This window comes from Solanum verrucosum, unplaced genomic scaffold (genome assembly GCF_900185275.1).
Source record: "Solanum verrucosum unplaced genomic scaffold, falcon-dt-bn FXZP01000811.1, whole genome shotgun sequence".
Taxonomy (NCBI): Eukaryota; Viridiplantae; Streptophyta; class Magnoliopsida; order Solanales; family Solanaceae; genus Solanum; species Solanum verrucosum.
Window position 1 is genome coordinate 17,340 of NW_026020830.1, and position 13,745 is coordinate 31,084.

The window sequence follows — 13,745 nt, forward strand, 5'->3', positions numbered from 1 at the left end:
GATTCCAGACGGGTGTTAGCTCATGTGGGGATTCAGTCATCTTTATTAGACCGGATCCGTGGGCGACAGTTCGAGGATGAGTCTTTGGTGGCACTCAGAGATAGAGTATTGGCAGGCGATGTTTGGCTGGCTACTTTAGATTCAGATGGAGTGTTGTGGTGTGCCGAACGATTGTGTGTTCTGAGATTTGGGGGTTTGATTTAGTTGATCCTTAGCGAGTCCCATGATTCTAGATATTCCATCCATCCGGGCACCGCTAAGATGTATAGTGACTTGAGGCAGTATTACTGGTGGAGCAGTATGAGGAGAGATATCTCAGACTATGTGTCCCGTTGCCTGTGTTGCCAACAGGTGAATGCCGAGTATTTGAGGCCTCATGGTGAGTTTCAGAGAATACCTATTCATGAGTGTAAATGAGAGCGTATCACCATGGACTTCGTTGTGGGTTTGCCTAGGACTTCTAGGGGTCTTGACAACATTTGGGTCATCATGGATCGATTGACCAAGTCAACACACTTCATCTCCATTCATACCTCTTGTAGTGCCGAGAGATTGGCTCGTATCTATATTCGGGAGGTGGTTTGTCTTCATAGTGTGCCTGTTTCTTTCATTTCAGATCGAGGTTCACAATTTACTTCCTGTTTTTGGAGGGTCTTTCAGGAGGAGTTGGGCACCCTTGTCGACCTTAGCACAACATTTAATCTGCAGACTGATGGCCAGTGAAAGCACTATTAAGGTCCTTGAGGATATGTTGCTGGCCTGTGTCATGAACTTTGGAAGTCAGTGGGGCCAGTTTTTTCCCTTGGCGGATTTTACGTACAACAACAACTACCACTCTAGTATATAGATGGCCCCATTCGAGGCCTTATATGGTAGGCGTTGTTGCTCTCTAGTTGGTTGGTTTCAGTCTATGTAGACTAGGCCACACGACATAGACTTTCTTCAGGAGGCCTTAGATCATGTGAGGGTGATTTAGGATAGGCTTAGGACAACTCAAAGTAGACACCACTATTACGCGGATCACAAGTGTCAGTCGTTAAGCTTTGTCGTTGGTGATAGAGTATTCCTTCGAGTATCACCCATGAAGGGCGTGATAAGATTTGGGAGGCGGGGCAAGCTTAGCCCAAAATATATCAAGCCTTTTGAAATTTTGTGGACAGTTGGTAAGGTTGCCTATGAGTTAGCTTTGCCTCCAACATTCTTAGCTATCCATCTGGTATTCCATGTTTCGATCCTGCGCCGGTATGTTCCAGACGAGTCCCATGTGCTCCAATTTGTTGTGGTTGAGTTAGATGATCGACTGACCTATATTGAGAAGCAAGTTGCCATCTTAGAAAGAACTGTGAGACAGTTGCGATCCAGAATCATTCCTGTGGTTAAAGTTCATTGGAGGCACCGTCCAGTCGAGGAGGACACTTGGGAGACCGAGCAGGAGGTGCGGGAGCAGTTCCCCGACATATTTGAGCCTTCAGGTACTTCTTGACTTTTACTTTTGTGGACAAAAGTTCTTTTAGTAGTGAGTGTTGTAATGACCCTCCAGGTCATTTTTGAGTTAATGCATTCATTTCGGCATTTAGAGCGTTCCTATAGCGACCCCAAGTCATTTATGACTTGCTGGCACTGACTGTTCAGTCGCATGGTCGTTTGTTTGAATTTTAGGCTCGTTTCCCTGTTTTGGAGCTTTTGAACCTTGAAAAGTTCACTTTAGTCAAAATATCTAGTAAACGACATTAGGACGGAATTTTGACGGTTCCATCAGCTCTGGAATGGCCAAATTAGGCTAGAAGCATCGTCTAAACGAGTCCCGAGGCCTAAGGTTAACTTTGGTCAACATTCTTGGAAAATGCACTCGGATGAAAATTCTGTTAGCGTGGTTAGTTCTGAAATGTCGAGTTTGGTCTAGAACGACCCTTCGTTTGCTTCCCAAGGAACACAAATTTCTTCCTGAGCTGTGAAACGATGTGTTGAATATCTCCACCTTGAGATCACTAACTTGAGTCTTTATAAAATCCTGAATACTTTACAAGAATGTGATCTTGAGGTGTGAAAGGATGTGTTGAACAATCCCGTCTTGAGATCACTAACTTGAGGCTTTATAAGATCCTTAATACTGCACAAGAATTTGATCTTGAGGTGTGAAAGGCTGTGTTGAACGTCCCCGCCTTGAGATCACTAACTTGAGGCTTTATAAGATCCATTAATGGATAAATCCACGAAAAGTCAAGCTTAAGGTGCAAAGGGACAAATCTCGTCCACCTTAAGGCATAAGAATTTAAAGATCCATTCAAGGAAAAAATCCTTGAAAATACAAGCTTTAGGTGCAAAGGGACAATTTTTTCCATATTAAGGCATGAAAATTTAACAAAGTGCATATTTAGAGGATTTGAACACTTTAACTTGAAAACTTGACAAATTTGAAGACTTGAACCTACAGAGTTGGAGGATTTGAATACTTCAACTTGTATACTTGGAGGATTTGAAGACTCCATCTTGAATACTTAGAGGATTTGAAGAATTATACTTGCATACTTGAAGAATTTGAAGACTTCAACTTGCATACTTGGAGGATTTGAACACTTCTACTTACATACTTGAAGAATTTGAAGTCTTCAACTTGCATACTTGAAAGATTTCAAGACTTCAACTTACATACTTAGAGGATTTGAAGACTTCAACTTGTATACTTGTAGGATTTGAAGACTTCACCTTGCAAACTTTAAGGATTTGAAGACTTCTACTTGCATACTTGAAGAAGTTGAAGACTTCAACCTGCATACTTGAAGGATTTGAAGAACTTCTACTTGCATACATGAAGAATTTGAAGACTTTAACTTGCATACTTAAAGTATTTGAAGACTTCTTACATACTTGAAGAATTTGAAGACTTCGGGTGTGTTTGGTATGAAGGAAAACATATTCCGGAAAATGTTTTCCAATTTTCTCATGTTTGATTGGGTTAAATGTTTTGGAAAATGTTTTCCAATTCAACTCATTTTCCTCAAATTTAAGGAAAATGACTTCCCTTCAAAACTTAAAGAAAAACATTTCCCAAACCTCTCTTCCAACTTCAAATTACAATTATTTTTTTGTTGAAAAAATCAATTTATTTTATCACTACCCTCAAACCAGCCCCCCAACCACTCCCCCCCCCCAAAAAAAAATAAAAAATAAATTTAAAGCTTGTTTTGGAATTCAATTTTTTTACCCCACCTTCACCCCTATCCCCACCACCTCCCAAAAAAAAATATTAAAAATTGTTTTTAAAAGATATTTTTAATTTCAATTTTTTTATTTTTTTACCCCCACCCACTACCCTCGCCCCCCCCATCTGCCCCCTATTAGCCCTCAACCCCCTTCAAAAAATAATAATTTAAATTTATTTTTAAACAATATTTTCAACTTCAAATTTTTATTTTTTCATTTCGATCATCGATCACCCACCCCCCTCCCTCCCCACCAAAAAAAAATTGAGTTTTTTTTAAAAAAATATTTTCAACTTCAAAATTTATTTTTCACCCCTAAACTCGACCCCCCCCCCCCAACCCACCTATCCCCTACTCGCCACCCCTACCCCCCAAAAAAAATTTAAGTTTGTTTTTAAAAAATATTTTCAACTTCAAAATTTTATTTTTTCACCATACCCTCGACCCCCGCACCCACCCACCCCACCCCGTCCCCCAAAAAAAAAATTTAAGTTTGTTTTTAAAAAATATTTTCAACTTCAAAATTTCATTTTTTCACCATACTCTTGATCCCACCACCCACCTCCTACCCAACTCCCCTACCCGCCCACCCCTACCAGGCCCCCCCCAAAAAAAAATTATAAGTTTGTTTTTAAAAAATATTTTCAACTTTAAAATTTTATTTTTTCACCCCTATCCTCGACCCCCACGCACCCACTCCCCTACCACCCCCCCTCCCCAAAAAAAAATTATTTTAAGTTTGTTTTAAAAAATATTTTCAATTTCAAAATTTTATTTTTTCACCCTTACCCTCGACCCCCCACCCACCCATCCCCTACCAGCCCCCCCACCACCCCCACAAAATAATTTTTAAGTTTGTTTTTCAAAAATACTTTCAATTTCAAAATTGAATTTTTTTCACCCTTCCTACCCCCCACCTCCCGCCACCCCACCCAGCCCTTACCAGCACCCCCCACCCACGAAGAAATTTTAAGTTCGTTTTTAAAAAATACTTTCAACTTCAAAATTTTATTTTTTCACCCCAACCCTCAACCCCCCCAACCCCCACACCCCAAAAAAATTTAAGTTAGTTTTTAAAAAATATTTTCAATTTCAAAAATTATTTTCTACTCTAGTTAAAATAAAAGATATTTCTCAAAAATATTTTTCATTCATAAATCAAACACTAAAAATCTTTTCCGAAAAATATTTCTACTCACCAACCAAACATGAGAAAATAAGTCAAAAATCAACTTGTTTTCGAGGAAAACATTTTCCTTCATACCAAACACACCCTTCAACTTGAATATTTTCATACTTAGAGGATTTGAAGACTTCAACTTGCATATTTGAAGGATTTGAAGACTTCAACTTGCAAACTCGAAGGATTTGAAGACTTCTACTTGCATACTTGAAGAATTTGAAGACTTCGACTTGCATACTTGGAGGATTTGAAGACTTCTACTTACATACATGGAGAGTTTGAAGACTTCAACTTGCATATTTTGAGGATTTGAAGACTTCAACTTACAAACTTGAAGGATTTGAAGACTTCTACTAGTATACTTGAGGAATTTGAAGACTTTGACTTGCATACTTGGAGGATGAAGACTTCTACTTACATACTTGAAGGATTTTAAGACTTCAAATTACATACTTGAAGGATTTAAAGACTTCAACTTACATAGTTAAAGGATTTGAAAACTTCAACTTGCAAATTTGAAGGATTTGAAGACTTTACCTTGCAAACTTGAAGAATTTAAAAAATTCAACTTGCATACTTGACTGAATTTAAAGAATTCAAGCATACTATTAAATAAACTCATATTTTATAAGGATTGTCCCCCCTATTGAACCATCAACACTTCGTGCAAGTCTGAAGTTTGATGAAAATAGAAGATAAAACAAAATACTTATAGCTTTGACTTTCATGTGACATATTAAGTCGGAGCATGTGGTTTTTTTAAACACCTATGCAACTGGACTTAGAATATGGTTCTAAGTACCTATATACTTCAGTGAAAATAATCAAGTCACAACACAGTTCTGGAAGTTTTTTTTGGTGTGTCATACAGAGTTTATACTCTTGTGGGTCAGGTGTGACATGAAGTTTAGGCTCATACCTTAAGGAGCATTATAACTTGCAGTTTAGGCTTGTGCGTTAAAGAGCGTCTAGATATTTGTTAACTCTTCTAAGTCATCTTTGGATGCGTACTTGCCCCCACTTTGGAGTTCTTCTATATCTCCATTTACATGAGGTCCATAGACAGGAGATCGTTAGTCTTCTCTTAAAGTCAAGCTTAATTCCATGTCATGTGCATGAGTTGCCAACTCTTCGAATGTATTAGGCTTTAATCCTTGCAAGATGTACTGAACACCCCAATTCATTCCTTCGATGCACATTTCAATTCTAGAAGTTTCACTAAGGTGATCATTGCATTTGAGGATCAAACTTCTCCAACGATTGATAAAGTCAACAACTAGCTCTTCTTCACCTTGACGAGCCTTTGTAAGTTCAATCATACTAAGGACACGTCTTGTGCTATAGATATTGTAACACCCCCACTTTTCGAAACGTCCAAATTAGCTCGTACCTTTGTGGAAAGACAAAGAGGGTGAGTAATAATTAAGAAAGATGTGGTATGTCATATTTTAAGTGTTCAAGGGTTGTATCTCAAATTTTGAAGTTAGGTAAGTGGCAAGATAAAAGTTGGCGAAAGTTAACGTAAGTTCTTTTTTAAAGATTTCTCTGATATTTGGGTCAAATGTCTCAGAGGTTTTCTCCCAATTTATAAAGAGTTATGGGTCCTACAACCTATCAAATCGAAGGTTTATGAGTCTAGTTTCCAATGAATCAAACCATTTGTTCATAAGACTTCAGAATAGAGAGATATTCGAAATTTTGCAAGATTGCGCAAGCATGCAGTGAGGTGGGGCCCTAGGTCGGTGGAAGTTTTTATATATCTTCTACTTCGACTTTTTCTCCATTTTTTGTGAAGAAACATAAAACTTAGAAAACCCATTTGTAGGATCAACCAAATTATAGATTTTCTCGACCTAAGACCTTTACAAAAGTTGTTCTAAGCATTGAGCTTGTCAACATTGTCTTACCTTGTTGTAGTATCGAGTGGGGGGGGGGGGGGTTGTGAGTAAAGGTATTTAGGACATGTTAATTTAGTGAAAAAGGCATGCTAAGGCTATTCCCTTATAACATCATGTTTCCTTAAAGCTTAGAAGCAATGTAATTGAGTTGTTATTGTTGTTATACTTGTAGCCATTATTGTTGATTGTTGGCTGCTCGAATGGATATAATCCTCCCTTATTGGGATTCTTATTCAATTAGTAGCATCCCTATGTTGGACACAACTTAGAGGCTATTCTTATACGTTGCTTATAGCTCAATTGCTCGCTTCTAGCCTATTAGATTGTTATTGTTTCCCTTGGGGCTATTGTGGTTAGCAACAAGAATGTGATCTATGCCTATAACGACTATGTTCTACCTATGGGGTTATATTGATGCCTATAAGGTCTATGAGTTGCCTACAGGGCTATATTGATGCCTAGAGGGCTATGAGTTGCCTACGGGGTTATATTGATGCCCAAGAAAGCTATGTGCTGCCTACAGGGCCATGTTGTTGCCTAAGAGGGCTATGAGTTGTCTATAAGCTATATTGATGCCTAAAAGAGCTATGTGCTTCTTACAAGGCAATATTAATGCCTAAGAGGGCTATATGATTGCCTACAGGAATAGGGGACTATCGAAAGGGGTATATAGATTGATTGGTATCTTCTAGGGTTTTGGGGGCCTGGGTAGGTAGTCTTGTTTGCTGTTTGTACCTGCCGAGCTTAAGGGGGCTTTGTTAGGTTATTATTTTATTATTTTTGATAAGTTTAGATTTAGGAGCAGGTCAGTACACTTATCTTATCCTTGATTTATTTATCATAATATTCCTTGTATATTAGGATACTTGCTAATAGTCTATTGCCTTCCATACTCCGCACATTATTTCATACCGATGCCCCATTGCCTGGGGGTACTGCATTCATGCCTACAAGTCTCGACAGACGACCCAGCAGACCTCCTTAGCAGCAGGATTCTATCCGGTTGGCTAGCCCCTTTCCTCAAGAGCTGCCAAAGTTGGGAGGTTTGTTAGCTTTTGTTGTATATATTTTTATGGGTAGGCTGGTCCCTGTCCCGCCAATCTTTAGTGTGTGGGGTTTATAGCTACGTTATGGCTATGCCTACCTAGTTTGTTGGTTTGCTGAAGCTTGTTAGCTGTTTGATGTATTATCAGGATATATACTTGCTTTCAGTTTCAATATATAGATCATGGTGGCCTCGACGGCTCAATCAGGACTTTTGTGCTAGATATGAACTCTTGGGAGTAGCTGTTTCTTTTATAGATCTGTTGATAAGGGCCTTGCCGGCCGAGGGCTTTATTTTAAGTCGAGATATACTTGTTTGTTTTCTTGATTGTATGTGACTGCCATGCACTAGTAGCAAATGGTTCAGCAGGGTCGACTCAGGCCTGAGTTATGGCATTAGGAGTTGGTTGCGCCCCTTGAGTTTGGGGCATGAAAAACTTTGTATCAGAGCAACGTTGTATCCTACGGAGTCTGCAAGCCGTGTCTACAAGAGTCTTGTTTATAAATTACTTGTGCACCACATTCTATAAGCAAGAAGCTACCAGGCTTGTTAGAATGCCTATCCTTTTTTTCTCACCTCGTGCTATAGAGCGGTGTCTTAAGGGTTGACATTTCTGGCTTAAAATTGATATTTGTATGAAGATAGAGATGGATGACACCAGACAGACCACAATTAGCCAGGGGCTAGACACAACTGCAAGCGAGGGTACTATCAAAGTACCACAGGTGGAGGTAGCCCATTGTCAGACCCAAGGGGAGACATATTCTCAGCCCCCTATAGCTTCTCCACTGCTTTAGGAGCCCCTGAGGGCTACAGGACCCCCGACTCCACCAGCAGTACCACCTCTAGTTCCTCCAATTCCATCTGATTAGGATTTCAAGAGTGCAGTATGTATGTTAGCATAGTTAGTAAGTACACAACGCCAACCAATTGTGCCAGATGTTGTTGGACCTTTTGAAGGGTCCGTAAGTTCGAGAGTTCATGAATTTCTTGCCTTGAATCCTCCATAGTTTACAGGGATAGATCGCAGAGAGGACCTACAATACTTTGTAGATCAACTTCATAGGATCTTCAGAGTCATGCATGCCTCAGCGACTGAGTCAGCTGAGTTAACAGCATTTCAATTCTATGATGTTTCAGTATTGTGGTACAAAAGTTGGGAGAGATCTAAGGTAAAAGATGCATCTCTACCCACTTAGGATAGCTTTACAGAATCTTTCATATATCACTATTTTCCTTGAGAGATTAGGGATGCCTGGGTGGACGAATTTTTGAACCTTCGATAGGGCAGCATGAGTGTCCGAGAGTACGGGCTGAGATTTGATTCATTGGCTAGATATGCACCGACAATTCTTGATACAATGTATGACACGATGCGTAGATTTATTGGACGGCTTGACTCAGACTATATCAATACTTGCTCTACTGCTGAACTAAATAATAATATGGATATCTCACGAATTATGGCCTTTGCACAGGGCAGTGAGGGGGTCTCGAGAGAGAGACAGAAGAGGGCTAGGCCCGATGGTTCACAGGGAGATTTTCAGGTTGGTCCTAGACCCCGATATTCTAGTAGGCCACCTAGACCACCATCATAGCAGTTCCAGGGTAATAGGTTTGATCATAGGGACAATTAGTCCGGGTGAGGGTTCATGAGCATTAGGGTCTCAGCAGTAGAGAGGTTCAGGCCAGGCTAGGACAGCCCACCGCGTTGTACTACTTGCGGTAGGATGCATTTTGAGAGGTGCAAGCAGGGTTCCACAAGTTGTTATTCTTGTGGACAGGAGGGGCATGGGTAGAGGAACTACCACACCATAGGTCAGGGTGGTATAGGTTAGTCGACCGGGTCAGTAGTAGGTTCCTCCTCATCTGCACAGTCTACAAGGCTTGGACCCCAAACTTCAACAACTAGAGGCACAAACAGAGGCAGAGATGGAGCATCTAGTTCTGGTAGTGGCCATAACCGTACATATTCACTAGCCGGCAATATGACTCAGAGTCATCACTAGATATTGTGATAGGTGCATTAATTGTCTTCTCCCATTGTGTTTATGCTTTGATAGATCCCGAATCTACTCTTTCTTATGTTACTCCATTTATTGGGGGGAGTTATATATAGTAGCAGAGTCACTAGATCGACCCTTTATTGTATCTACACCAACTAGGAGAGTCTATCGAGGTTGCACGGTAGATATTATCGACCGTCAGACCTCTATAGACCTGGTAGAGTTAGAGATGGTCAATTTTGACGTCATTATGGGTATGGACTGATTAGCATCTTGTTATGCTAATGTTGAGTTTCAGACAAAGATTGATAGATTCCACTTTCCAGCAGAGGGAGTTTCGGAATGGAAAAGCGATACATCAACACCAAAAGGTAGGTTTATTTCCAATCTTATGGCGAGAATGATGATTACTAAGGGTTGCATTTATCATCTTGTTTGCGTTCATGATATAGATGCAGAACCACTGACTCTTCAGTCTATTCCGGTAGTTAATGAGTTTCTTGATGTATTTCCAGACGAGCTTCCTGGTATCCCTCCAGAATTGGAAATTGTTTCTGCCATCGATATGTTACTAGGTACATAACCCATATCTATCCCTCCTTATAAAATGGCTCTTAGCTAAAAAAGTTGAAGTATTAGATAAAAGACGTGCTAGATAAAGGCTTTATCAGGCCAGTGTTATTCGTGAGGAAGAAAGATGGCTCACTGAGAATGTGTATCAATTATTGACAGTTGAATAAGACGACTATAAAGAATAAGTATCCCCTTCCGAGGATCGATGACTTTTTTGATCAGTTAAAAGGTGCTAAGTGCTTCTCAAAGATTGATTTAAGATCAAGGTACCACCAAGTACGAGTTCGGGAGAAAGACGTTCCAAAGACAACTTTTAGAACCATATATGGACACTTTGAGCTCTTGGTAATGTCTTTTGAATTAACTAATGCCCCATCAGTGTTCATGGACCTGGTGAATAGTATATTAAGACCGTATCTAGACTTTTTTTGTAATTGTATTTATTGATGATATTTTGGTGTATTCACATTCAAAAGCTAAGCATGCAGATCTTCTACGAGCAGTCCTTCAGGTTCTTCGAGACTAAGAACTTTATGCAATGTTTTCTAAGCGTGAGTTCTCGTTAGACTCTGTAGCTTTCTTAGGCTATATTGTATCAAATGCAGGCATTACAGTTGATACATAAAAGATTGAAGCTTTAAAGACTTGACCCAGACCCATGACTCCAATTGAGGTTCATAGTTTCTTATGGTTAGCGGCGTACTACAGAAGGTTTGTAGAGAGTTTTTCTTCACTTTCAGCACCATTAATGAAGCTGACTCGAAAAGAAGCTAAGTTCTAGTTGACTCAGGCTTGCGAGCATAGTTTCCAGGAACTGAAGGATAGGTTGACATCAACACCAGTTCTAGCATTGCCAGAGGGTTCAGAGGTCGATGTGGTGTATTGTGATGCTTCTGGTGTTGGGTAGGGATGTGTTCTAATGTAACGTGGTACGGTTATAACATATGCTTCAAGGCAGTTAAGGAATAATGACAAGAACTATCTGACCCACGATTTAGAGTTGGATGTAGTTGCGCATGTGTTAAAGATCTGGAGACACTATTTGTATGTCGTTCATGTTGATATCTGTTGACACCCAATTTTGACCCTCCCCAATAACGATTGATTTTTGAGCTTCTTAGATTTCAAACGATTTAAAATATTATAAAATTTTGAAAAAAAAAGAAAAATGGTTTGCAAGTTATTTCAAGTAGTTTTGTCACTTTTTTTTACAACTTTCAAATAATATATATGTTTTTAAATAATTATGTATATAATTAATATATTTTATGATTATTCGAAAGTCGTCTCAAAAAGACTTTGTTTTAATTAAATATTTGGTTAGTTAGTTTAGTTATATAATAGCTTATATTTTGTATTATTTAGTTTATATTTGAGTTAACTATTTTATTTTTTTAAGATCAGGAAGCTCGTTGTTTAATTATATTAATTCGTCTTACTTATTTATTAGTCGAGTTTGCTAAGTATATTTAATTTGGTTATTCCATGGACCAATTGTAATTCACTTGGACCCATTTCCATTCCTAATTTTCAGCCCACAAAACTCAGCAATAACATCCCAACTGGCCCACCAATTTTATTTCTTTTAATTCAAACCAACAACATACATTCCAACATTATTCCTAGCCACTTTTAGTCTCCTGACCCAGCCCCATTCCCAACTCCTAAAAGAAAGCCAGATGCTCACATTGTCATCAGCGAAAAATGACAACAACTCCAATGTTCAAAGCGGCAGCACGCACGAAAAGCAACAAACAACGTTGATCTTTCAAGCGATTTCAATAGGATATAGACGGAAGCAGATGGAAAGCAGTCCGCTACATTTTCTCTGTCTTCTTCACTCAAATCGTACAGTAGCAGAAGCACGCGTCTATCCCTCATTCCTCTTTTGGAATAGGACGAAATTTCAGGGAAAGGTGTTTAACTCAAATGGTGAAAGAATTTGGAGTTTTGAATTCGAAAATGGGCCTTGAATTTGGAATTTTTTCCATTTTGTCCCTCCAGATTTTGCCCTAATGTCCCATCTATATAATACCCTTTCTTATACATTGCGTGGAGGGTGGGATATTTTTTTTGGAATTTTGGAGAAACACCAAAGCTACTGGTTAAGACACTTATACACAAATACTTAGAAAAGAAAAATTTGCAGAGAACAGTGAGAAATTTGGAAAATGTTGGGAGAAAAATTTGGAAAAGGTTGGAGGAAATAGTGGAAAATAAAACTTGCATCTTAGATTAATATAGCGGATAGGCATAAATAATTTCTTTCTCGTTCATTGCCTGTCGGGATTCATAAGAGTACCCGAAGTTCACTTTGTGTGGTGGAATAGCTAGTTTCAGTTCTTCACCATCTCGGTTCGCTGTTCGGAAAAAGATAACCCCTCCTCCTTTATAATATTTTTTCCTGTCTATTGTATTTCAAAATGTGTTTCCAGAGTCTCGGAGGTCTGTGTTGCTGCAGCTTGTCATTGAAATCTTGGTATCCCGATATGTTGTGCATAAGCGTGTCAAACAGTGATTATCGGGGCCTCATTCTGTAGATTTATTGTGTGTGTGTTGTTACTATTGCAACTTCGAACGCTGTAGAATACACTGCTTTAATATTAGGCAATTTACTATGGAAATTGAATCTTTATTTTTTGTTCTAGCTAGTAGTTTTCTGGTACTAATAGGTTACTGTCTCATGTTAAAAAAAAATAAAATTCATTCCTTAAATGTTTGAAGTTCATTATTATTATTAAATTACATGCTTAGGATTCTGCAAAGAATGATGCTAAGTTCTAGCAGGTGTGATTGATTTACCTTTACATCCTTCTGTTGCCTGATGCGTTCACCTTCTCATCTCTTTGATGTAGCACTTATGCTTCTCCTTAAGGAAATTTACTTTTACTACCTTTTTTAATTGAATAATAATTCTCAAGACCACTGTGTTTGTTTTGAATAAATTCATGCCCGTATTATCTTTCTCAAGGTAGACATTTTCTGTCATATAACTAGTGTGGGAATTGTTTTGATCTTATCTACTTAAATTACTCGAGAATCGTAATTTAAATTCATTTTCTTTTATAGCCATTTACTAATCTCTTTCTTTTCTTTCCGCTGTTGCATGTAAAATCTGCCCAAGTTCGCCAAGAGCTCACTCCTTCCTTTGCATTTCGAGAGAGCCATAAATGCTTAGATTTTTTTTACTCGAGTCAGCCAACTATAAAAAATCGACAAACAGGTCTTCAAGTTGGAAGAATGCGAAAGCAGAGAAGAATTGAAAAGATTGGGCCAAAGGCCCACTCTGTATATAAAAATGATTGTATTTTGTTATTATTGGGCATAAGCCCATTTAGTCATTAAGTTGATTGTTTTGTTATAGTTTAAGACAGGTGAAAAATTGGGCTTGAGGCCCAAAGAAATACATTTCTTTGATGTTAGTCTAGGACATGTACCAAGTGTTGGACCTTTGGTCCAAAAGGCAGAAATCAGGCCCAAATACTAGCCCAGGCGGACATGAAAACCAGATTTGGGCCGAAATCTCTTTCTCTCATCATTTTGATTATGCTTATTTATTTGTTAATATCTGTTGTTAATCTTAATGTCAAAAAATTCAAATTCCTGAAAGATACTCATTTTGAATTAATCACTTAACTAAATTATTTGTCTTTTTCTTGACTTAAAAATAAATAAATAAAAAAGAAAATTTTACAAAAAACATACTTTACTTAGATAATATTTCAATATTTTCCTTTTTCTCCCTTTAAATGGTTCTAACTACAAAATAGTTCAATTTTGCATTTCAAGTTAAGTTAAAATTTAATTTAGCCAAATAGTTAATTTTCGGATTATCGC

The 13,745-nt window shown here is 38.4% G+C and overlaps 1 protein-coding gene across 1 annotated transcript; it reads left to right on the forward strand.

Moving 5' to 3' along the window:
• Positions 1 to 261: 261 nt before the first annotated feature.
• On the forward strand, positions 262 to 1,483 carry LOC125813508 (uncharacterized). Its single transcript, XM_049493001.1, has 2 exons — positions 262 to 379; positions 1,161 to 1,483. The coding sequence occupies exons 1-2, from the start codon at positions 262 to 264 to the stop codon at positions 1,481 to 1,483; spliced, it is 441 nt and encodes a 146-aa protein (XP_049348958.1).
• The last annotated feature ends 12,262 nt before the right edge of the window (positions 1,484 to 13,745 follow it).

Bases quoted from the DNA above. Each gene is read 5' to 3' on its own strand.
- LOC125813508 (XM_049493001.1), top strand. From the start codon at position 262: ATGTATAGTGACTTGAGGCAGTATTACTGGTGGAGCAGTATGAGGAGA. The intron at 380-1,160 runs GTGAGTTTCAGA...TTTTGTGGACAG, and splicing joins CGAGTATTTGAGGCCTCATG to TTGGTAAGGTTGCCTATGAG.